This window comes from Numenius arquata, chromosome 11 (genome assembly GCF_964106895.1).
Source record: "Numenius arquata chromosome 11, bNumArq3.hap1.1, whole genome shotgun sequence".
NCBI lineage: Eukaryota > Metazoa > Chordata > Aves > Charadriiformes > Scolopacidae > Numenius > Numenius arquata.
Window position 1 is genome coordinate 23,087,756 of NC_133586.1, and position 24,271 is coordinate 23,112,026.

General features: G+C 58.3%; 2 protein-coding genes across 8 annotated transcripts; both read left to right on the top strand.

Moving 5' to 3' along the window:
* Positions 1–438: 438 nt before the first annotated feature.
* Positions 439–2,782, top strand: LOC141470109 (uncharacterized). The gene is made up of 6 exons (XM_074156036.1): positions 439–495; positions 1,407–1,424; positions 1,698–1,772; positions 1,929–1,946; positions 2,211–2,412; positions 2,493–2,782. Exons 1-6 carry the CDS (start codon positions 439–441, stop codon positions 2,780–2,782), a joined length of 660 nt encoding a protein of 219 aa, XP_074012137.1.
* An 8,923-nt stretch (positions 2,783–11,705) lies between these two features.
* Positions 11,706–24,160, top strand: AP3B2 (adaptor related protein complex 3 subunit beta 2). 7 transcript variants are annotated; one of them, XM_074155487.1, is made up of 28 exons: positions 11,706–11,818; positions 14,631–14,706; positions 14,833–14,907; positions 15,043–15,138; positions 15,227–15,387; positions 15,536–15,602; positions 16,177–16,359; positions 16,466–16,642; positions 16,734–16,831; positions 17,106–17,160; positions 17,296–17,367; positions 17,534–17,596; positions 17,828–17,960; positions 18,043–18,152; positions 18,228–18,404; positions 18,489–18,675; positions 18,777–18,922; positions 18,960–18,980; positions 19,123–19,234; positions 20,232–20,413; positions 20,593–20,679; positions 20,762–20,816; positions 21,168–21,274; positions 21,382–21,613; positions 21,715–21,799; positions 22,542–22,639; positions 23,359–23,497; positions 23,719–24,160. In XM_074155487.1, the coding sequence occupies exons 1-28, from the start codon at positions 11,706–11,708 to the stop codon at positions 23,867–23,869; spliced, it is 3,258 nt and encodes a 1,085-aa protein (XP_074011588.1). In that variant the 3' UTR covers positions 23,870–24,160. The 7 variants fall into 7 exon arrangements, with proteins under 7 accessions (XP_074011588.1, XP_074011584.1, XP_074011586.1 ...); XM_074155483.1 differs by lacking the exon at positions 18,960–18,980 and adding an exon at positions 22,742–22,765 and having other exon boundaries at positions 18,777–18,895; positions 20,232–20,433; positions 20,508–20,679; XM_074155485.1 differs by lacking the exon at positions 18,960–18,980 and adding an exon at positions 22,742–22,765 and having other exon boundaries at positions 18,777–18,895; positions 20,232–20,433; positions 20,514–20,679.
* The last annotated feature ends 111 nt before the right edge of the window (positions 24,161–24,271 follow it).

Consider the following 24,271-nt stretch of genomic DNA (forward strand, 5'->3'; position numbering starts at 1 on the left):
AACAAGGCTCAGGAGGGTATGATGGGGACCAGGAGGAGGTGATGGAGACTGAAAGGGGATGATGAAGATCAGGAGGGGACAATGGGAACCTGGTTGTTTAGATGGTGACCAGGAGACAATGACGGATGGTGGAGGGTGTGATGGGGATAAGGAAGGGGCAGTGGGATGCAATAGAGGTGGATGGGGATTATGAGGGGATACTGAGGACTGGAATGGGATGATGGGGACTGGGAGGGGGATGGTGGGGACCAGAAGGGGCCAATGATGACAAAGATGGCCCAAGGGAACATAGAGGAATGATGAGGACCAGGAGATGATGGAGCCCAGGAGTGGTTAGTGATGACCAGGAGGGGACGGTAGAGACCAGAAGGGGACACTAGGGACCAGAAGAGGGTGGTGAGAGTGCATCAGGATGGGACAACAGGGGGCCAGGAGGAGATGGTCAAGATCAGGAGGGGCAAGAGTAACCAGAAGAAGACACGAAGGTCTGGGAAGGTACAAGGTGACTGTGGGCCTTGAGATGGCTGGGAAGGGTTAACGTGGCTGGCAGGCACTGAGCCGTGTCCAGGCCAGGCTCTGGTTTCAGCTGTAATTAGCTCTCGTTTATTGGAGGCTCCGTGATAAATGATGCTGTGGAGTTTGCCCGATGACAGAGGGTGACAGATCCCACATCACCCGCCCCAAGCCCTGCCAAAGCCTTTGCTGACCCCCCCCCTCTCCCTTCACACCCCCCCACCATGTCCACCCCCGTCCCAGCACAAGGATTAAAGTTTAATGTGGCTCCGGAGCTGACCCTGGGCACACACCACCTCTGGGACATGGGGTTGGGGACAGGCTGGTGTTGATCCCTTGGGCGACCTTCAGGGCAAGAGGCATTTTGGCACCAAGAGGTGCTTTTGCACCAGCCCGGAGGCCACTGGCTATCGGTGGTGCATTGTGGCCACTGGGCTGTTTTGTGACTCCTTTGGGGTCACCCAAGGGGCTCATTGTCACAACAGGTTGGGTTTGTTCCCCTGGGACTGGCCCCAGTGGATGGCTCAGTGCCATGGTGCAGCCGGTCAGTGTGGTCCGGGCACATTCCCAGGCACTGGTGGAGCCATGTGCAGGTGCCAAGAACCACCACAGGGTGTTTGCTGGGGTGGATTGAGGTCCTGCCCCACAGCCACGTTCAGAGCAGCAGCTGCTTGGGGACCACGTTGGAGCGAAGAGATCTCAGAGGCGTCCCCAAGGTGAGGGAGCTGGGAAGGGCATGAACGCCAGATCTGGTGTGGTGCCCGAGGACATGGCTTGGGTTTTGGCAGGACAATGTGGCACCTCAACCATTTGGGGACAGAGAGATCCCCAAGGTGGGGCTGGGCATAGCCCCGTGTCCCCAGCTCTCTGCACATCATGTTTTCTCCTTGCAGATGAACCTCCTCACCCAGGTAACGGGGCAGATGGCATGAGGGCACCCACACCCAGGTGGTCCCACCCCTCTGCTGTGGCACCTGGCACCTACAGAACGCATGGCTGGGACCTCCCCGGTGCTGAGTCTGGGGAAGCAGGGAGGTGGTGGGCAAAGGCTGCTGTGGGCTGAGGATGGGTGGGAGAAGGGGTAGATGGTAGCAGTAGTGGGTGTTAGAGGGGAAGGGGTGTCAGCAGGGGTGGGCACTAGCAAAGACTGGGTCCCAGGCTCGCTCTGCCCCCTCTCCCCACAGGTGAGCACCCTGGTGCAGACCCTGCGAGACCCAGATGGGCCATTCCTCCAGACCTGGCGCTGGCTGTACTCTTGGGTGTGACAGGTTTGGGGTGCTGGCATGGAAACCCCCGCCAGGGGTTCAGGGAGGGGGGGAGCAGCGATCTGGGCAGTGGCTGCACCATGATACTGGTGCTCTGGGTCCCATCTACTCAGTGCCACTGGGGTTCAGGCCAGGTCTTTGTCCCTGCAGGTGGGCAGCTCCAGGCAGGTAAGTCCCGGTGTCCCCGCTGTGCCCCGCACCACCCGCCTCACCCCTGGCACAACAGGGCCAAATCTGGCACAGCCTGCCTTTCCCTCAGCACCCATGGGTGCTCAGCACCTAGAGGAGAGGGCCCCTTCTCACAGGGTTTCCTCACACATGGAGACCCAAGCTGTGCCCAAGCCACTAGGGATGGGGAATGAGCCAGTGGGTCAGTGATGCTCCGGTGTCCCTGGGGGCACCAGTGGCCCTGAATCACAAACGGGTCCCCAGGGGGTGGCCGGGGCAGCCAGCACAGCGGCGTTCTTCCTCTGCGAGGGGCTGCTGGGCCAGCACTTTGATGTGGTCCCCAATGGGGTGGCTGAGCCCCAGCCCGGGGACCTCTTCCTCTTCCCACTGGCCTCCGGTGGCCCCGGCTGGTGGGGCGCCCATGCTGGCGTCTACTGCGGTGACGGGGAGATCATCCACCTGGAAGGTGAGCTCCAGGAGGTTGTCATGGCATGGGGACATCTTCACGGAAGGGACAAAGAGTACAAGGTCCCCTCCACCCCACAGGCAGCTTGGGGACGTCCCCATTGGGGATTGTGGCCAAGCACAGCAAGAGCCACCTCCTGCGGACGCGGGGTCCAGCCAAGGTGCTGCGGAGGAAGGGAGGGCTGGATGCAGCCACCCTGCAGCGGCGCATCCGGGCGGCCATGGACCAGGTGGTGGAGTACAATGCGGTCACCTGCAACTGTGTCCACTTTGCCCTTGCCCTGCTGGGGCTGGGCCAGCTCGCCAGCGCTACAGTAGGTGCCAGCACCCCAGGGGACCCCGACACCCGCCGCAACCCAGCGTCATCATAGCCCACCCTCTCTCCCAGGTGTCTCCAGCACTGCAGTGATGCAGGCGACGATGCGCCCCGGCGTTGAGTGGGGCTGGAGCATCCTTCCCCGGGGGACAGGGATTGCGGCGGTGGCTTTGGCATCCCTCTTGCGCGGCAATAAACGGTTGCACAGAGACCCTGTGCCAACCCTGTTGGGTTTGTGGTGTTTTCGCTTTTGCTTTCCTTTTCCCAGAAGCTCCTTTCCTGGAAGCCAGCGGCGAATGATATCCCGCCCCTGGTGCAGCCTCCCCTTCCTGCCTCCCTCAAAGGCAGTGGCTGCTCTTCACTCCCGTGGCCTCCTGAGACACACAGCTGCCTCTTTCGTTGCCAGTTCCTCGTTTGATTTTGAGCATCAAAACAAATATCCACTGGGCTGCTGGAGTGAAAACTGGCCACGCGGCTGCACCAGGTCTGGTTGGAGGCCAGTCACCGGGCTCAAAACTGGCTCCAGTCCTGGTCAATAGCTTCATTTCTGGTCAGTTGACAGGGCAGAGCGTACCCTCAGTGAGTTTGCTGCTGACACCAAAGTGGGAAGGGAGTCTGATGCTTCTGAGATCCATGCTGCACCCAGGGGGACTTGGACAGGCTGGAGAAACGGGCCAGCAGGAACCTCATGAAGTTCCAGAAGGGGAAGGTGCAAAGTCCTGCCCCTGGGAAGGAACAAGCCCAGCCACCAGGACATGCTGGGGAGGGATCATCTGGAAAGCAGCTTGGCAGAAAAGGCCCTGAGGGTGCAAGGGGACACCAAGTTCATAGAATCATGGAATCACAGAATGGTTTATCTTGGAAGGAACCTTAAAGATCATCCAGTTGCAACCCCCCCCGCCCTGGGCACGGACACCTCCCACCAGACCAGGTTGCTCAAAGCCCCGTCCAGCCTGACCTTTAACCCTTTCAGGGATGCGGCATCCACAACTTCTCTGGGCCACCTGGGCCAGGGTCTCACCACCCTCACAGAAAAGAATTTCTTTCTATTATCTAATCTAAATTTACCCTCTTTCAACTTAAAACCATTCCCACTCATCCTGTCACTACATTCCCTGACAGAGTCCTTCCCTATCTCTCCTGTAGCCCCCCTCAGGTACTGGAAGGCCATTTTAAGGTGTCCTCAGAGCCTTCTCTTCTCCAGGCTGAACAACCCCAACTCTCTCAGCCTGTCCTCACAGCAGAGGGGCTCCAACCCTCAGGTCATCTTTGTGGCCCTCCGCTGCACCCGTTCCAACAGGTCCATGCCCTTCCTCTGCTGAGGCCCCAGAGTTGGACACAGTACTCCAGGTGGGGTCTCAACAGAGCAGAGTAGAGGGGTAGAATCACCTCCCGCGACCAGCTGTCCACACTTCTTTTGATGCAGCCCAGAATGCAGTTGGCTTTCTGGGCTGCCAGTGCACATTGCCGGCTCATGTGGAGCTTCTCGTCCACCAATACCCACAAGTCCTTCTCCTCAGGGCTGCTCTCCAGCCATTCTCTGCCCAACCTGTATTTGTCATGGGATTGCCATGACCCAGGTGCAGGACCTTGCACTTGGCTTGGCTGAACTTCATGAGGTTCACACAGGCCCAGATCTTGGGCCTGTCCAGGTCCCTCTGGATGGCGTCCCTTGCCTCCAGCGTGTCAATTGCGCCACACAGCTTGGTGTTGTCGGCAGACTTGCTGAGGGCGCCCTCAATGCCACTGTTCATGTCACTGACAAAGAAGTTGAACAGCACTGGTCCCAGTACTGACCCCCTGAGGAACACCACTTGTCACTGGCTTCCACTTCGACACTGAGACGTTGACCGCAACCTTTTGAGTGCAGCCATCCAGCCAGTTCCTGATCACTGAGTGGTCCATCCATCAAATCCATGACTTTCCAATTTAGAGACCAGGATGTCATGTGAGACAGTGTCAAACGTTTTGCATGAGTCCAGGTAGATGACGTCTGTTGCTCTCCTCTTATCTACCAATGCTGTAGCAACATTGTAGAAGACCATCAATTTTGTTAGGCATGACCTGCCCTTGGTGAAGCCATGTTGGCTGTCACTAGTCACCTCCTTATTTTCCATGTGCCTTAGCAGAGGTTCCAAGAGGATCTGCTCCATGATCTTGCTGGGCACAGAGGTGAGACTGACTGGCCTGTAGTTCCCCGGGTCTTCCTTTTTTCCTTTTTTGAAAATGGGGGTTATGTTTCCCCTTTTCCAGTCAGCGAGAACTTCACCAGATTGCCACGACTTTTCAAATATAACGGAAAGTGGCTTAGCAACTTCACCTGCCAGCTCTCTCAGGACCTGTGGATGGATTTCATCAGGTCCCATTGACTTATATACCTTCAGGTTCCTTAGAAGGTCTCAAACCTGATCTCCTACAGTGGGCAGTTCTTCGTTGTCATAGCCTCTGTTTTTGCCTGGTCCTTCACCTCAGGAAGGTGAGGAGAGACGTTGGCAGTGAAGACTGAGGCAAAAAAGTTGTTGAGAACCTCAGCCTTCTCCTCATCTGTTGTTACCAGTTTGACATTCTTGCTCATCATGGGGAGTACGCTTTCCTTAACCTTCCAGAAACGGATGACATACCTGTAGAAGCCCTTCTTGTTATTCTTAGCATCCTTTGCCAGGTTCAGCTCCAGCTGCGCCTTGATCTTCCTGACCTTGTCCCTAGATAACTGGGCAGCATCCCTATGCTCTTCCCAGGATACCTGATCCTGCCTGAACTGCCTGTGCAGTTCCTTCTTGCCTTTTAGTTCAACCAGCAGGTCCTGACTCAGCCATGCTTCTCTCTTCCCTTTCTTGCTTGATTTCTTATACCTGGGGATCGAGAGCTCTTGTGCTCTATGGAAAGCGTCCTTAAAGATCTACCAGCTCTGTTCTGCCCCCTTGTCCCTGAGGACCATTTCCCAGGGGGTCCTTTTGACTAATTTCTTGAAGAGCTGGAGGTTTGCTTTCCTAAAATTGAGGGTCCTGACTACGCTCCTTGTCTGACACGTATCCCTTAGGACTGTCAACTCCACCAGGGCATGATCACTGCAGCCCAGGCTGCCTCCAATCTTGACACCCCTGATGAGCTCACTTGCATTGGTGACTATCAATCAGGTCCAGTATCGCATCCCCTTGGGTAGGGCTGTCTATTTTCTGTCTTAGGAAGTGGACATGGTCATGGAAAAGGAGCTCTGGGTTGAGGTTGAACCAGATGACTTCCAGACCTCAATTGTTCTGTGACCCTGTGAATATAATCCTCCACTGGGATTATTTAGAGCTGCTTTGTGTCTCTTCAGGGTTTCTTTTGGGGACTCTTGCAGTTCCCACACTCTCCCGCGTTGCCTCCCGCTGTTCCCAAAGTTAATGCTTAATGTAGAATTAGAAAATTAACCTCAGGTTTAAGAGGTGGAACTACCCATCTGGGCGTTGCCTGGAGTTTTTCTGCTTTTGGCTTTTTTTTTTCTGCCTTTCTCTGCCTCTGACGTGCATCGGGAAGGATGTGACATCAGGTTTCACACTGGCACTTGTTGACCCATCCTCCCCGCTGCATTTCCCACAGCCCTTGGTGGAGGTACCAGCAGCCCGGCTCTCTCACCGGCTCCATCGCAGAGGAAACAATGAAATGTAGCACCTGTAGCCTGGTAAGGATGATCCCATATCCACACCATTTGCAGGCAGCTGCCACTGTTGCACCAGGACAGAGGGAAGCGGTGAACAGGGCTTGTCCCAGGATGTCTCCAGCTCGGAGAAGTTGGCAGGATGGGTGACTTTTGCCTGAGACAAGCGCTTGCGCCTGACAGGAGCCATCATGGGCAGGGTGTGATGGCTGGGTGGGACCCTGCCCTCTGCACATGGGCAGGATGGCAGAAGCACAGCACTGATCCCCATTTCTGTTTCTCTCTCCTTGCAGATGTCGGGCGATGTACTAAGTCAAACTTTGGTGAGACCTCCACCAACAGCATGGGGGTCTTGAGGGGTGTTGGGCGCAATGGTGGTGGTTCGGCTGCCTCCTCACCTGCTCTCCCTGGTGTGGTTGGCAGAGTGAGAGTGAGGCGACCAAGTTTCTGCTGGCCAAGAGCATCCCTGAGCATCCTCAAGCATGGGGACATCTTTGAGTGACAGAGAGTATGTTGCAGCCCAGGGACATTGTGCTCTTCCCCCTCAACAGCAAATCTGGCAGATCCAGTGGCAGCTTCATACACACGGGCATCTACTGTGAGGACAGAGAGGTCATACACTTCCAGAGTAAGCACTCAACCCCCTGCTACTGTTTGGGATGTGGTGGTCACCAAAATGTGGCCAGCAGCATGGTGGCTGGGCCAGTATCCCACCCAGCAGCTCCCAGAGGAAGCCCATCCCTGGAGACTCCCAGCCTTGTGTGTCTGTCAGCCACCCTGGTGTCTCCTTGGCCAGTGGGGACATCACAATGCATGCCTAATGAACACCACTTCTGGCCTCCAGGGATGGACAGGGCTGGGGCAGGGGGCTCACCGCAATGTTACGGCTCTGCAGCAGGGGCCTGGTGTTGCGCAGGAGCAAGCGGTGGTCGGGGTCCATGACGTCATGACGTAGGGCTTGCGCTTAGCCAGCGAGGCTGCCTCTGCCTTGGCGTCCTTGGTGTCCTCCTCCTTGGAGCCATAGAAAGCCTTCTCGGAGCTCTCCTCCAGCAAGGACTCCTGATGGTAGGTAGGACGCCTTGCACCCCTCAACAGCACCCTCCTTCAACCTACCTCTCCAGCACAAACCAGGGCTCCCAGGGCACCCTGAGGCTCCTGGGACATCCCCGTCTCATATATTCACATTCTGATTGCACAAACTGAGTGCCCATAAAGTGGGTCAGCGTGTTGATGATGACCACGTGCTCACACTGCTCCACATTGATGAGCAGCTTTTGAGCTTGTGGTAGCTCTTGTGGATGAGGTGGATGCGCTCTGGGCAGGGCTCCTCAAATGCCATCACCACCCTGCTGGCTACCAGCTGGGGAGAGAAAGTCTCGGATGACTCACCAATGTGGTGGCATCTCCATGAAGATGCTGGTTTGATGGGGACAGTGGCATCCCCATGAGGATCCCAATTTGGTGTGGATGGTGGCACACCCATGAGGATGCTGGCTCAGCAGGGTGGATCAGTGGGCACAATCCATCCATGTGAGATGCTGGCTTGGAGAGGATCGTGATATACCCAGGAGGATGCTGATTTGGCAGGGATGGCTGTATCCCGAGGAGGATGACAGCTCGATGGGGACAGTGGCATCCCTGCAAGGATGCTGGTTAGGTGGGGATGGTGGCTTCCTGATGGGGATGCACATTCAGTGGAGGTGGTGGCATCCCCATGAGAATGCCAACTGAAAGGCTGGGTTAACAAGGAAAGCTGTGGCATCCCCAGGAGGGCTGAGTCACCAGGAGGACTGTGTTTTCCCCAAGGGGGTTGGCATCTACAAAGAGGTATTGGATCCCTAGGGGCTTGTGGCTTCCCCAGGAGGACTGTGGCATCCTGATGATGGCTTGGTCACCAGGACGACTGCGGCATCCCCCGGAGGTCTGGCATCCTCATGATGACTGGGTGCTCAGGAGGGTTCAGGTGTCACTGGGAAGGCTGAGTCGCCAATAGGGCTAAGGTTCCCGAAGAGGGATTGCTACACTCAAGATCCCTCCCCATCTTTTCTGTAGGACCCCTACAGGAGGAGGGCCACGAAAATGGTTAGAGGCCTGGAACACCTCTCCTATGAAGACAGGTTGGGAGAGTTGGGGGGGTTCAGCCTGGAGAAGAGAAGGCTCTGGGGAGACCTTAGAGCCCCTTCCAATCCCTAAAGGGGCTCCAGGAAAGCTGGGAAGGGACTCTTGATCAGGGAGGGGAGCCATAGGAGGAGGGGGAATGGTTTTAAACTGAAAGAGGGGAGATTTAGATTAGATACCAGGAAGAAATTTTCTGCTATGAGGGTGGTGAAGCACTGGAAGAGGTTGCCCAGAGAAGCGTTGAAGTGCCATCCCTGGAAGCGTTCAAGGCCAGGCTGGATGGGTCTTTGAGCAACCTGGTCTGGTGGGAGGTGTTGGGGATTAAGGGGGTTGAAACTAGATGATCTTTCAGGTCCCTTCCAACCTAAATCATTCTATGATTCTATGTTGTGCAGGACAGTGTCAAATGCTTTGCACAAATCCAGGCAGATGATGTCAGATGTTCTTCTCATATCCACCAATGCTGTAATGCCTTCGTAGAAGGCCACCAAATTTGTCAGGCATGATTTGCCCTTGGTGAAACCATGTTGGTTGCCACTGATCACCTCCTTATTTTCCATGCGCCTTATCACAGTTTCCAGCAGGATCTGCTCCATGATCTTGCCAGGCACAGAGGTGAGACTGACTGCCCTGTAGTTCCCCAAGTTTGCTGGTTTTACCATTGTAAAAATGGGGCTTATGTTTCACTTTTCCAGTCAGCGAGAACTTCACCAGGCTGCCACAACTCCTCAAATATGATCGATAGTGGCTTAGCAACTTCATTCGCCAGTTCCCTCAGGACCCGTGGATGAATCTCATCGGGTCCCATGGACTTATGCATCTTCGGGTTCCTTAGATGGTCTTCTCCTACAGTGGGTGCTTCTTCATTCTCCCCATCATAGAATCACAGAATCATAGAATTGTTCTGGTTGGAAGAGACCTTTAAGATCATGTCATGGTTTGGGCTGAACTAGCCACTGAAATGAACAACAGATGCTCTCCCCCACCTCTCTCTCCAAGGAGAGGAGGGAGAGAGACAAAGCGACTTATGAGTTTACAAAAAAACTAAACTACTTTAAGGAAATATTAATAATAAAATAATGAAAACGAAATCATGAAATATATACAATATATACAATACCATATCAAGCTCCCAGAATGATGATCACATCACTGGCAGGCACTGGGGAGGTCCCAGACTGGACTCAGTGATGGATGGGAACTGGATTCTGGATCTGGATTCAGAAATACGTGGATAGGGATCAAAGGCAAAGAGACAGAGTCCTCCCTGGATGCCGGCCACTGAAGGAAGAGAGCTGACACTTGGATCACTCAGCTTTTATATTGAGCATGATGCAGATGGGATGGAATACAATACCCTGTCGTCAGTTTGGGGTCACCTCTCCTCTCCATTCCTCCCCGTACAACCCTTCTACGCTTTTCTGCTTCCCACCCTCCAATGGGGCAAATAACAAAGTGAGCTGGCCTTGGTTGTTATAGCAGTAAGTATAAGCAAGAGCCTCTCTGGATCCCATTCCTTGGCATTAACTACAAACACAGGTCTTACCACTCTGGGAGCAAACAGTGTCTGCACAATACGCTGTTAATTACAGAGTTCAGTTAGTTAGAAGAGCCTTAGCTGCAAAGTCAAATTACTGAACAGGAAATTGGTCCTCTTTTACCTCAAACCAGGACAGATCATTGACTCCAACCGTTAACCCAGCACCGCCAAGTTACCACTAAACCATCTCCCTCAGCACCACATCTACCCATCTTTTAAATACCTCCAGGGGCAGGGACTCCACCACTTCCCTGGGCAGCCTCTTCCAATGCTTCAACAGTCCCCACCTTTGCCTTCTGCCACTTGGACGTTGTGGCTGGAGCAATTGCTGGTGAAGATTGAGGCAAAAAAAGTCGCTGAGAACCTCAGCCTTCTCCATATCCCAGGTGATCAGGTCTCCCTTTTCCTTCTGGAGAGCATCCACATTTTGCCTAGTCTTCCTTTTATCACCAACATATTACCTATAGAAGCTTTTCTTGTTGCCCTTGATGTCCCTGGCCAGATTTAAGTCTACCAGTGCTTTAGCTTTTCTAACTGCGGGCTGCTCAGACAATTTCTCTGTATTCCTCCCTACCTGGCCTTACGCCCACACTCTGCAGGCTTCCTTTTTGAGTCTGAGTTTCTCCAGCAGCTCCTTGTTCCATGCAGGTTTCCTGGCGTTTTTGCCCAACTTCCTCCTTGTTGCAATGCATTGCTCCTGAGCTGGGAGGAGGTGATCCTTGAAGATCAACCAGCTTCCTTGGGCCGTTCTTCCCTCCGGGGCTTTATCCCACAAGACTCTGGAAAGCAGATCCCTGAAGAGGCCAAAGTCTGCTCTCCTGAAGTCCAGGGTGAGCTTGCCATGTGCCCTCTGTGGTGCCCTAAGGATCTTGGACTCCACCATCTGATGGTCACGGGGCATATACTGTAGAATAGAATATAATTAATATAAACCACAACATGAAATAATGAACTATAACATATAATAATATATAACATATGGCATAGAATATATAATGTAGAATGGACTATCAATTATGTATAATACAGTGTGATTGAATATAGAATATATATGATACCATAAAATTAATATAATTTGTAATATATTGTAATGTAATATATAACATGTAATTAATATATGGTGTATAGAATATAGTATGTAGCATGTAATACATAGTATATAATATATACTATATAATGTATTATGTATAATATACATTATACATACATCTCCATGATAATATAAGGTAATCTATATGATATAATATGATTTAATATAATGTAAATATGTATAATTATATAACCTATTACGATGTATAATATATGAGCTATATCATCTGTACTATGTAATTATGTCCCAAACTACTATTAACATCCCGAATTACGCCCGTTTTATTGCTGACCGGCACCCAAACCTGTGCGGGTGGGGGTGTGGGGTTGTGCAGGGCTGGGGACACTTTTTGGGGGTGGCAAAGTCCCCCATTCTCTCCCCCTCCCCCCAGTTTAGGGAGGGGCCGAACCACCCAGGCGCTGCCCCCCTGAAACCCGCATCCCCGGAGCGGGGGGTGGCGGGGCTGTCGCCGCCCTTGAACCACACGTCCCTGGAGCGGGGGGGTGGCGGGGCGGGCTCCCCCCCCCCCGCCCGGCGCTGACATCAGTCCCGGCGTCCCAACCGCCGCATCCCGCCCGCATCCCGCCGCCATGGCCGCCAGCCCGGCCTACGGGGAGGAGAAGGGGGGGTCCTCCAGCCTGGGGGAGCCCGAATACGGCCACGACCCCGCCAGCGGCGGCATCTTCTCCTCCGACTACAAGAGGTGGGGACAACGCGGAGAGGGAGGGGACAGGGGACAACGGCGGAGCCTGGCCGGGTGGCCGCCGCCGCGGGCCGTGGCCGCCATCCCCAGCGGTACCCGATGGGGACTGGCCACGGTCCCCCGGGGTGGGGACGGGATGAGGATGAGGATGGGGACAAGGATGGGGAGAGGGGACGCGGTCACGCCGCCGCCACTGCAGGTTGCAAAGGCCGGGCAAGGTTTTGGGGGAAAACCGCGGGGTTTTGGAGCCGCTGTGGCGGGGGGGGGGATGATGCGCGGGGACCCCCCACTGCACCCTCAACCCCTGGGCGGGGGGGACCTCGAGCACGGTGTCCTCCCCCACCCCGCCCCGGTCTCCGCTGTCTCCCGCGGCTCTCGCGGGGATCCCCGGGTGACGGCATCACCACCACCACCCCCCCCCCACGAGGTCCCCAGCGCGGGGGGTGGCTGAGAAATGTCACCCATGTGCAGGGCAGGCTGCTGGGGGTGGGGGACAGGGATGCAGAGGAAGGTGGGGGGGTTCCCTGGAGCTGCAGGAACCTAGGGGTCCCTTTGTCCCCCCAGCCCTGGCAGTGTCCATCACTCTGGATGTATCCCCCACCATGACCTGCTGGCTGTGTCCCCAGTCTGGCAGTGTGGTCCCCTCCCTGACTCCCTGACAGCGTCCCCCATTCAGGCAGTATCCCCCATCCCTAGACCCCTCTCCAATGCCACAGCAGTGTCCCCCTGTCTGGCCGTGGCATCCCCCCTACCCCTGGCAGTGTCCCCCAACCCTGAATGCTCCCAGCAGTGTCCCTCAGCGTGGCAGGGTTCCCCTGTCCCCAAGGCTGGCAATGTCCTCTGACCCCCACTGGCAGTGTCCCCCCATCTGGCAGTGTCCCTCCAGCCCTGACCTGCCATCAGTGTCCCCGTCTGGCAGTGTCCCCAAATCCCTGTTCCCCAGCCTGGCCAGGTCCTCCCCTCTCTGACCTCCTGGCAGTTCTTCCCACTCTGGGTGTGTCCTGCTGCCAGTGTTCCCATCTCACATTGGCCCCCCTTCCCTGATCCTCTGCCATCGTCCCCTACTCTGGCAGTGTCCCCCAACTCCCTGGTGTCCCAGCAGTGTACCCCCGTCTGGTAGCATCATGCTCCCTACCCCTGGCTGTGACCCCCAGTCTGGCAGTGTCCCCCAATCTGGCAGTGACATCCAGTCTTGACCTGCAGACAGTATCCTTGAGCTGGATATGTCCCCTCATCCCTACCCTGCTGGGGGACTGCACCCCAAGCTGGCGGTGTCACCCCATCTGGAAGTTTCCTCTCCCCCTGACTCCCCTGACACCCCAGTCTGGTAGTGTCCCAGTCCATGACCTGCTGGCAGTGTCCTCATCTCACAGGGTCCCCATTTCCATGAGCCTCTGGCAGTGTCCCCCAGCATGGCAGTGTTCCCCTGTCCCCAAGTCTGGCAGTGTGCCCTGAACCCGACCCCCACTGGCAGTGTCCCCTGCTCTGGCAGTGTCCCCCCCATCCTTGACTCCCTGACAGTGTCCCCATCACCTGCGTGCTGCCCTTCCCCAAAGCCCATCCCCTTGTGGCCACACCAGATCTGTCACTGTCCCCATGAGCTAGGATAGCACACAGGGCAAGAGAAATGCCACCCCACCACCCAGGTGGGACACCCACAGATGTCCCACCCCCACCACCCAGATGGGTGTTCCATCACAATGTGGGGACCCTGGCCAGGACTGAGCCAATCAAAGCATCCAGGGAAGGAGCTCCCTGCCATGTCCCCAAGCCACCGCTGCAGGATGGGTGTCTCTTGGGACGTGACACCCTGGGGTGGCTTTGTCCACCAGGAAGGGCGTCACGGGCATCGCAATCGCAGCTGCAACCCAACCCCAGCCCCAGCATCAGGTTTCAGCCGGCGGTGTGGGTAGTAAGAGCAGGGCCACAGCCCTGCCACCATCCTCAGGGCCACCACCCCCGGCTGAAGCCATGCTGTCCCTGCCACCAGTGCAGAAGTTGCTGCAGCAGCTACTGGTGGGTCCGGCCGGGCAGCCAAAAACACCGGTGGGTGGTGACATGGCTGAGGAGGTGACGAGCCCGGTGCTGGCCACTGAGGCCGGACAGCCTGCCTGCTACAGCGCCCTGCAAGCTGATGAGCTACGGCCACTCGCTGGCACCAAGCCTGCAGTGGCCACCGGCACTGGGCCACCGCTGCGGTAAGACCCCTCCAAGGAGATTCCCCAGGACCCTCTGGCGACTGTGGCTCTGGCCGAGCGTCATCCCATAGGTGCCACCCCCAGCTGCTGTGGCCCTGCAGGTCTCCCCATTTTGGTGGGGATGGATGTCCCTTAGAAAAGAGGACACTGGTGACAGCCAGCCTTATAAAAGGCTGGTGGCATTCTTCCAGCCCAGGGAGGGGATTGGGGACAGGCTCTGCATTGGGGTGCACTGGTACATCCATGCCACTGCGCCCATGAGGGGACAAAGGACACAGCCAAGCAGGGCTGGTGGCTGGGATGGAGCCAGTGATGGGTACCTGCTCACTGGGAAGTGATTTGGGGACATCCTAGGGTGACAACCACAGCTGGGCTGGGACAGGGTCCTTGTCCCAGCACACGAGATGGGGACAGAGCTGGGTGCCAGCGCCACACCAGTGCCTCGGGTTCCTCTTTCTCCTGGCTGTAACCCAACTCCTGTCCCCATAAATATTGCACAGCGAAGGGTCGGGTTGCCAGCCTGATGGCAGGCTGGGAGCAAAAAAAAACCCAAAAGACTAAAACTGGCTAAAAATGGAAAATGGGATTATTCTTTTTCCCCTGGTGCGGTGCAGGCACGATGACCTCAAGGAGATGCTCGATAGCAACAAGGATTCGCTCAAGCTGGAGGCCATGAAGAGGATCGTGGCGGTGGGTGTTGCTGCCACTGGTGGTGACCACTGCTGCTGCAGTGCTGTGCCATGCTGTGCCATGCCGTGCCATGCCGTGCCATGCCATGCCAGCTGTCCGGTGTCACACCGCTCCTTTCCCCCCTAGATGATCGCCCGGGGAAAAAATGCCTCCGACCTCTTCCCAGCTGTGGTGAAAAATGTTGCCTGCAAGAACATTGAGGTGAGGAAGGTCTTGGGCAGCCCTGGTGGCACCCATGGATGCACCCAGGGTCTGGTGCCTCCCCCACAGTAGAGTTTTGGGGATGGGCTGGGTTTTGGGGGGCTCTGAGGTGGCCCCACCATCTTCACCCTGCAGGTGAAGAAGCTGGTATACGTCTACCTGGTGCGCTATGCAGAGGAGCAGCAGGATCTGGCCCTGCTCTCCATCTCCACCTTCCAGCGAGGACTCAAGGTGGGCTGGTTTGGGGACCCGGGAGGTGGGTCGGGGAGGGCAGCAAGTCCCCCCCTACCATGCTGCAGCACCTTCCATATCTCCACAGGACCCCAACCAGCTGATCCGCGCCAGCGCCCTGCGGGTCCTCTCCAGCATCCGCGTGCCCATCATTGTGCCCATCATGATGCTGGCCATCAAGGAGGCCGCCTCAGACATGTCCCCATACGTGCGCAAGACAGCCGCCCACGCCATCCCCAAGCTGTACAGGTAATGGGGGGGGGGAGGTCGGCTGCTAAATTTTGGGGGTACCAATAAGGGTGCAGTGCTGGGGTCTCAGCTGCTTGGTGCAGGCAGGGACAGGCAGGGATGGGGGAGGGGGTGGTCCAGCCACACCTGTCCTGCTCTTCCCTCACAGCCTTGACTCAGACCAGAAGGACCAGCTTATCGAAGTCATTGAGAAGCTCCTGGCGGACAAGACCACGGTGAGCAGGGTGTCATGTCTCCCCTGGCCCTAAATCTGGGGACATCACCATCCGGGCTGACCTGCTGTCTACATGGGGATGCAGACGTCCCCACCAAAGTGGTGTCCTCGTGGGCATGCAGGCATCCTTGCTGTCCCCACTGATCCAGCATCCTTGTGGGAAGGCAGACATCTCCACCAACTTGGCATTCTCACGGGGATGCAGCCGTCCCTCCAGAGCTGGCATCCTTGTAGGGATGCTGCTGTCCCCAACAAGCCAACATCCTCATGGGGATGCCACCATCTCCACAAAGCCAGCATCTCCATGAGGAAGCCACCATCCCCAACAAACCAGCATCCTCACAGGGAAGTCACTGTCCCCACCAAGCTGGCAACCTTGTAGGGATACAGCCATCCCTGCCAACCCAACATCCTCATGGGGATGCCACCGTGCCCACTGATCCATCAGCCTTGCAGGGACACAGACATCTCTACTGAGCCTGCATCCTCATAGGGATGCCACCATCCTCATCAAGCTGGCATCATGATAGAGATGCCACCATCTCGGTGAGTCACCCCCGGCTTTCCCTCCCCAGCTGGTGGCTGGCAGCGTGGTGATGGCATTTGAGGAGGTCTGCCCAGAGCGCATCGACCTCATCCACAAGAATTACCGCAAGCTCTGCAACCTGCTCATCGATGTGGAAGAGTGGGGGCAGGTGGTCATCATCAACATGCTGACCCGCTATGCACGCACCCAGTTCCTCAGCCCCAACCAGAACGTGAGTGTGGGAGCTTTGGGGTTCCCCGGGAGCCCTGGTTTGTGCTGGAGAGGTGGGATGAAGGAGGGTGCTGTTGAGGGGTGCAAGGCGTCCCACCTACCATCAGGAGTCCTTGCTGGAGGAGAGCGCCGAGAAGGCTTTCTATGGCTCCGAGGAGGAGGACACCAAGGACGCCAAGGCAGAGGCAGCCTCGCTGGCCAAGCGCAAGCCCTATGTCATGGACCCCGACCACCGCTTGCTCCTGCGCAACACCAAGCCCCTGCTGCAGAGCCGCAATGCTGCGGTGAGCCCCCAGCCCTAACCCTAACCCTAACACAGCCAGCCCCTGGGGTGTTCCTGTGCTCCCCAGGTGACACTAGGGTGTCTCCCCACAGGTCGTGATGGCTGTGGCACAGCTCTACTTCCACCTGGCACCCAAGGCAGAGGTTGGCGTCATCGCCAAGGCGCTGGTGCGGCTCCTGCGGAGTCACAGGTCTGCTGCACCCAGGCAGTAGTGGTCCCGTACCCTCCCACCCCCACTGGTGGGACCCATGGGGAGCCCCAAGACCCTGGGAGAGATCCCGCAGGGACATTGGGTTGGGGCAGATTGCCAAAACGAGGGCTTTTTGGCCTGGCCCAGCCCAGACATGGAGTGGCGGCATCATGATGCCACCAGCCTGGTGGTGGGTTCTGCCCAGTCTTCATGGGGATATGCTGCGGGCTTCTGGCCCTGCCCCACTGATGGTGGTCCCTGTTTGTCCCCACAGCGAGGTGCAGTACGTCGTGCTGCAGAATGTTGCCACCATGTCCATCAAAAGGCGGGTGAGTCTTGGACTCAGTGTGGAAGGAGTTGGCCCTGTTGACTCTGAAGTGGAGTGATGGCTGGCCAGCTGCCTGTGGTGGCCTCGGTGAGGGGGCAGACAGGGATGGCACTAATGCCACTTGTTCTGCACACAGGGGATGTTTGAGCCCTACCTGAAAAGCTTCTACATCCGCTCCACGGACCCCACGCAGATCAAGATCCTCAAGGTGAGCTGAAAATGATTGGTAGGACCCATCACTGGTGGCTTTGGGGCTTCATGGTGCCTTCTCTGTGGGGCAGCTGTCCTCCATGCCCTGGGAACAGGAGGACAGCAAGGACACAGTGCCCCAGCACTGTGCCCTTGTGCTGCCCATCTCTGCCTCCTTCCCGCAGCTGGAGGTCCTCACCAACCTGGCTAATGAGACAAACATCTCCACCATCCTGCGGGAGTTCCAGGTATGCCATAGTAATACTGAGGCCAACAGGGTACCACCCTGACATGGGTCTGTGGGCCAAAACACCACCATGGAGGGGACAGAGGAGAACCCCACCAGGAGGGGTGGACTGAAGCCATGTCAACACCATGGGTGGCTCCAAAGACCCCCAATGTGTGACTACCACATGGAGAGATGCCCAGCACTGATATGTGGGTGACATGTTGCGTGCCCCCCCCCCATGCCTGCGCAGACGTACATCCGCAGCATGGACAAGGACTTCGTGGCAGCCACCATCCAAGCCATTGGGCGCTGTGCCACCAACATCGGGAAGGTTCGGGACACCTGCCTCAATGGCCTGGTCCAGCTCCTCTCCAACCGGGATGGTGAGTGCATGTGGTAGGGGTGAAACAGGGGCTCCATTGGTTTCAGGGCAGGACCCCACTGAGGCCAGGTCTCTGCCCACAGAGCTGGTGGTGGCTGAATCTGTGGTGGTCATCAAAAAGCTGCTGCAGATGCAGCCAGCCCAACACAGTGAGATCATCAAGCACATGGCCAAGCTCACCGACAACATCCAGGTGGGTCGGGGCGTTGCGTGGCCCGCAGGACCTGGGGAGCAGCAGTGGTGCCACGTGCCCGGGGACATTTTGCAGGTGCCAATGGCACGGGCCAGCATCTTGTGGCTCATCGGCGAGTACTGCGAGCATGTGCCCAAGATCGCGCCCGATGTGCTGCGCAAGATGGCCAAGTCCTTCACCAACGAAGAGGACATCGTCAAGCTGCAGGTCATCAACCTGGCTGCTAAGCTCTACCTGACCAACTCCAAGCAGGTACTAGGGATGCAGCCCCAAGGCGTGCCTCAGTTTCCCCACCAGGGAGGGAGAGGCTGGCCCTGAGCGTGTCCCCTGGCACAGAGCAAGCTGCTGACCCAGTACGTCCTCAACTTGGCCAAGTACGACCAGAATTACGACATCCGCGACCGGGCTCGCTTCATCCGCCAGCTCATCGTGCCCACCGAGAAGAGCGGGGCTCTCAACAAGTACGCCAAGAAGCTCTTCCTGGCTCAAAAGCCTGCTCCCATCTTGGAGTCCTCCTTCAAAGGTACCCACCCCTGGTCACAGGGTATGGGAACACGGAGCCAGCTATCACCATGGTGCCGCATGGCTGTCCCCGAGCTGCTGCCACCTCTCACCCTGCTGTAGATCGGGACCATTTCCAGCTGGGCTCCCTGTCCCACCTCCTCAATGCCAAGGCTGTGGGCTACCAGGAGCTGCCCGACTGGCCAGACGAGGCCCCTGACCCCTCCGTGAGGAACGTGGAGGTACGTAGAGCACCGCAGGGTGCTGGGGTGCATGGGGGGACCAAGATGGGGGCTTCTTCTTGAGGTCTTGGGAGAGCCCCAGAAGGTGCCCAGATGCTGCTCAGCTGCCCCATGTCCCCTCTCCGGTGCCCACACACCGACCTGGGGACAGGAGTGGGGGTGAGGGCTGCCATTTGAGCCCCCCACACATGGGCGATGGCCCCACTCCATCAACCCTGTGCTGGCAGGTTCCTGAGTGGACCAAGTGCACCAGCCGGGAGAAGAGGAAGGAGAAGGTGGAGAAACCTTTCTACTCCGACTCAGAGGGCGAGTCAGGGCCCACGGAGTCAGCAGACAGTGGTGAGGACCCGGTGGCACAGCAGGGCATGGGGTGTGGTGGGGTATTGGGCAGAGGTCACTGTGGCAAGGGACATCAGGCAGGTGCCACCATGGTGGGGCATGGGACAGAAGCCACCACAGTGGGATATGGGGCAAGAGCCACCACAGTGGGGCATTAGGCAAGGGATGCCATGGTGGGGCATCAGGCAGGTGCCACAATGGTGCAGCATCAGGCAGGGGACACTGCAGTGGGGACATCTCATCGTGGTGGGGACGTGGCAAGGGACATGGTGCGATCTGGTGGGGGTTTGTGGGGACACAGCGGGATGCAGTAGGAAGATGTGGGGATGCAGTGGAGGGATGCAGGGATACAGTGGGATGCAGTGGGAGGATATGGAGATGCAGCAGGAGGCAGCAGAGGGTGCAGGCATGCAGCAGGAGGAAACAGAGATGCAGTGGGAGGATGCAGTGGGGATGCAGCAGCGGGTGTGGGGATGCAGCGGGACAATGCAGAGGTGCAGCAGGATGCAAGGATGCAGTGGGAGGATGCAGTGGAAGGCAGCAGAAGGTGCAGGGATGCAGCAGGAGGACACAGGGATGCAGTGGGAGGATGTAGTGAGGATGCAGCAGCAGGTGTGGGGATGCAGTGGAATGCAGTGGGAGGATGTGCAGATGCAGTGGAAGGAAAGGGGGATGCAGTGAGAGGATGTGGGGATGCAGTGGGATGCAGTGGAAGGATGCAGGGATGCAGTGAGAGGATGTGGGGATGCAGTGGGATGCAGTGGAAGGATGCAGGGATGCAGTGAGAGGATGGGGGGATACAGTGGAAGGATGGGGGGATGCAGTGGAATGCAGTGGAAGGATGCAGGGGTGCAGTGAGAGGATGGGTGGATGCAGTGGGGTGCAGTGGAAGGATGCCGGGATGCAGTGGGAGGTCGGGGGAATGTGGTGGGACACAGCAGGGAGCTGGGGGGACACGGGGGGACACAGCAGCAGGGCTGAGCCGTGCCCCCTGCAGAGCCCGAGTCTGCCAGTGAGGAGAGTGGCAGCAGCAGCAGCTCTGGCAGCTCCAGCTCTGGCAGCGAGGAGGAGGAAGAGGAGGAAGAGGAGGAGGAAGGCAGCGGGGAGCAGTCAGAGGACAAGGAGGAGGAAGAGGAGAAGAGGACGAAGAGAAAGGAGAAGGAAGGCTCCCGGAAGGCAGTCCCAGGGAGTGCAGACAGGTATCCCCTGGGAAAGTGGGGTGCCCCTGCTTGTACCCCACCCTGGTCCCCCCTGAGCTGGGGTCTCCCCACAGCCCCAGTGAGGAAGAGGAAGAGGAGGAGGGGGTGAAGAAGGCCAAGAAGAAGAAGGCGTCGCAGGGGAAGAAGAGCCACACTGAGACCTCGTCAGAGGAGGCCAGCGCCTCCGAGAGCAGCTCCTCGGGCTCTGACTCAGGCTCCGAGGCAGAGGCCAAGCAGAGGAAGGTGGTGAGAGCCAGGCCGGGCTGGGGGCAGTATGGGGACCCCCAGACCCCCTATTCACCCCTCCCATCTCTCTGCCCCCTTGCAGCCCCCCAGCAGCAAGGCCGGCCCCAAAGAGATCTCCCTGCTCGACCTGGATGACTGTGAGTGGCTGCCCAAGGCAGGTGGGATGGCGCTGGGGAAACTGAGGCACAGGCCCCAGTGGGGTCAGGGTCCCACAGGTCCTTTGGGGGCTGCTGAGCTGGGACAGGGACCGGTGGGTTGAGCGGTCCTTGTCCCCAGAGGATGGCTGTGGGGAAGGTAGCTCTGCCAGCAGAGCTGTCCCTGGTGGGGCTGTGCCCATGGGATTGTCCCCATGTGGCTGAGGCTGTGAGGTTGTGCCACCAGTGCCGTCCCCATGCGGCTGCCCCATGGGGCTGTGCCACCAGGGCTGTCCCCATGGGCCTGTGGCTTATCAAAGCTCTGTTAACCCTTATCCTCCCCAACCCCCGCAGTCACCCCCCCTCCTCCCCAGCCTGTCCCCTCCAGCAGCATCGTCTCCACCAGCCTGGTGACTGACCTGGAGGGCCTCATGCTCACTGACACCTCCCTGGCACCTGCTGTAAGTATCCCCAACATCCTTCCCAGGATTGGGGTGGGGGGTGCTCCTGGGACCCCTGCCACCCATGGGGACTGGCAGTCCCATGCCTGTCCCTCGGTCCCTGACAGCTGCTGAGCCCAGCGTTTGGGGCAGTGAGGACCTACGAGCTGCTGCACCGCATGGCGGGAGAGGGGCTCTCGGTCGAGTACTGCTTCAGCCGCCGGCCCTTCCCGGGGGACCCCCACATGGTGGCTGTCCAGATCCAGATCTCCAACAACACCGACGCCGAGGTGAAGAGCCTGCGGGTCAGCGAGCCCAAGCCGCTCTCCGGCATGAGGATCCAGGAGTTCCCTGAGATTGGTATGGCACGGCACGGCCGCCACACTGCTGGGGTGGGACACGGGGACAGGGGTTGGCTGGTGGAGGGGACGTGGGACACGGTGGCAGCCCTGTGGTTTCAGAGCGCCTGGCGCCCGGGGACACGGCCAGTGTGGTGATGGGCATCGACTTCTGCGACTCCACCCAAGCAGCCAACTTCCAGCTGTGGTGAGCGCCCAGCGCCGGGCAGGATGGGACGGGTGTCCTAGGGGAAGGGGACATTGTTGGGTGCTCCAGGGGATGGGGACAGGGCATGCGTGCTCCAAGGGATGGGGAAGGTAGGATGGGTACCAACATCCCACCAAGGGACGTGCAGCAGCAGGGGACAGGGGATAGCCAGACAGGGCATGGGGTATCCCAGGGGACAGCAGGACAGGGCACGGGGTGCCCCAGGGGACAGCAGGACAGGGTATGGGTTGCCCTAGGGGAAGGGGAACAGCAGGACAGGGCATGGGGTACCTCAGGGGACAGGGGACAGCAGGACGGGGCATGGGGTGCCCAAGGGGACAGCAGAACAGTGTATGGGGTGCTCCAGGGCATTGGGGACAGCCAGACAGGCACCAACATCCTTGTAGGGGATGGAGGACAGTAAGAGAGGCCTCAGGGGACAGTAGGACAAGGTCTGTCCAGGGGACAGCAGCATGGGCACCAGGGTCCTTCCAGAGGAGGGGGGACAGCAGGACAGGCATGGGGTGGTTAGGGGACGGCAGGACAGGCACTGGGGTCCCTGCAGGGGACAAGGAGGTGGAAGCAGCCCCAGGTCCAGCCTGACAGGTTCCCCCAACTTCTGAGGCCTTTTGTGCCTCAGTTTCCCTCCAGCCAGCCGCTGCCCAGGGCAGGGATGGGAAGCAGGACAAGGAGTGGGGAGACATTTTGAGCATGTGCCCCCCTCACCCGCCTGTCTCCCCAGCACGCACACACGCCACTTCTACGTCTCCATCCAGCCTCCCGTGGGGGAGCTCATGGCCCCCATCTTCATGAGCGAGAACGAATTCAAGAAGGAGCAGGGTGAGTGGGGGACAGGGATGGGGACAGGGTGGCACGTGGGCACCCAGCACCGACGCTCACCCCCTCATTTTTTCCCCTCTGCCGTCCTTGCCATGGCCCTAGAGCACCTCGCATGGCCGGGCGAGGGTAAGTGGCCACTCGGCAGGCCCCTAGACTAGCTCTGCTCTCCTCGTCCCCCCTCCCACACCCTGCAGCCTGCGGGTTGGGGTGACCACCCTGGCGCCAGGGTGGCACTGCTGGGTCCCCGCACAGTGTGGAGGGCTCGTGCCACCCCTGGTGCTCCCAGCACCATGTCCAGTGAGTGATGGGGACACCCTGGCCCAGTGTCCCCATGCTCCTGGAGCAGCAGAATCCCCACTCTGGCCCCATGGTTGGGGGTCTGCACTGAGCAGTAGGTGCTGTGCCCTGCAGCACCTGGCCCCATCGCTGCCGGTGGCCAGAGGAGCCCTGTCCCCATGGACGTGGCTGCTGCCACTGGGCAGGGATGTGGGGACAAGCCCAGGAAGGGTTGTGGAAGAAGGATTTTCCCAAATCCATCTGTGCTGGGCTGGAGAGAGGAGCAAGTAGGGCAGCCAGCTCAGGATGTCATCAGGGACCTGGATATGGGGAGCCAGCGGCTGGAGGGGCTTGGTCTGGGAACAGCAAAACGGGGCCAGGCAGGGACATGGCCACAGGCTGCATGGCCAGAGATGGGCAAGTGCCTCTGCTTCCCGCTCCAGGGAAGCTGATGGGAATGAGTGAGATCACGGAGAAGCTGACGCTGCCTGAGAAATGCCGGAGTGACCACACCATCGTCCAACAAGTGACCTCGGCTGCCAACGTGGGCCGCGTGCCCTGTGGTGCTGACAATGAGTACAGGTAGCCAGACCCCCATGCCAGGACCAGGCAGGCACTGTCACCTCTCTGTTCCCACACGAATCACAGCAGGGATGCTCAGGGCTTCCTTTAGGACGCGTGAACCCACGCAGTGGTGGCTGTGGGTGGCAAAGCCCTCCCCAGTCTCCCCCAGAGCATCCCAGGGGACAGGAGGGGGACAGGGGGACAGCTCGCCCTGAAGCCCTGTGTTTGTTGGTGGGCAGGTTTGCGGCCAAGACAGTGACAAGCGGGAGCCTGGTGCTCATCACCCTGGAGCGACGGGAGGGCACAGCGGCCCAGCTGACTGTCAACAGCGAGAAGATGGTTATTGGCACCATGCTGGTGAAGGACATTGTCCAGGCCCTCGTGCAGTGACGGCTGAGCCCTGATGCACCCACAGCCTTGCCCTCCCAGCCCCCTCTGTCCCACACTGCTCCCCAAAACACTCCCTGCCCCAATTTCTGCCAGGTTATTCCCTGCTGGGAGGAAGGAGCAGGACAGGACAGACGGGATGCAGGGGGATGTCCCGCTCAGAGGAGTGGTGGCAGCTCCAGCCCCCACAGGACCACTGCGTGGCTCCACCCCCTGGCCCCTCGCCACCATTTCCCAGTGTAACCCCTACTTATTATGGCCAGGATCTCCCAATAAAGCTCTTCTTGAACCCGCTTCCCTTCCCCTTCCTCCGCTCTGTGTGCACAGCAGCTGGATCAGCCCAAACCGTCCCCACACCAGTCTCTGCCAGCCTCCCCTGGATCGGATCGGCTGTGGGGACATCAA

Coding starts and splice junctions, on each gene's coding strand:
- LOC141470109 (XM_074156036.1), top strand. CDS start 439: ATGGTCAAGATCAGGAGGGGCAAGAGTAACCAGAAGAAGACACGAAGG. Junction 2,413..2,492: donor GGAGATCATCCACCTGGAAG/GTGAGCTCCAGG, acceptor TCCACCCCACAG/GCAGCTTGGGGACGTCCCCA.
- AP3B2 (XM_074155483.1), top strand. CDS start 11,706: ATGGCCGCCAGCCCGGCCTACGGGGAGGAGAAGGGGGGGTCCTCCAGC. Junction 15,603..16,176: donor TCCTGGCGGACAAGACCACG/GTGAGCAGGGTG, acceptor TTCCCTCCCCAG/CTGGTGGCTGGCAGCGTGGT. Junction 18,676..18,776: donor CTTGGAGTCCTCCTTCAAAG/GTACCCACCCCT, acceptor ACCCTGCTGTAG/ATCGGGACCATTTCCAGCTG.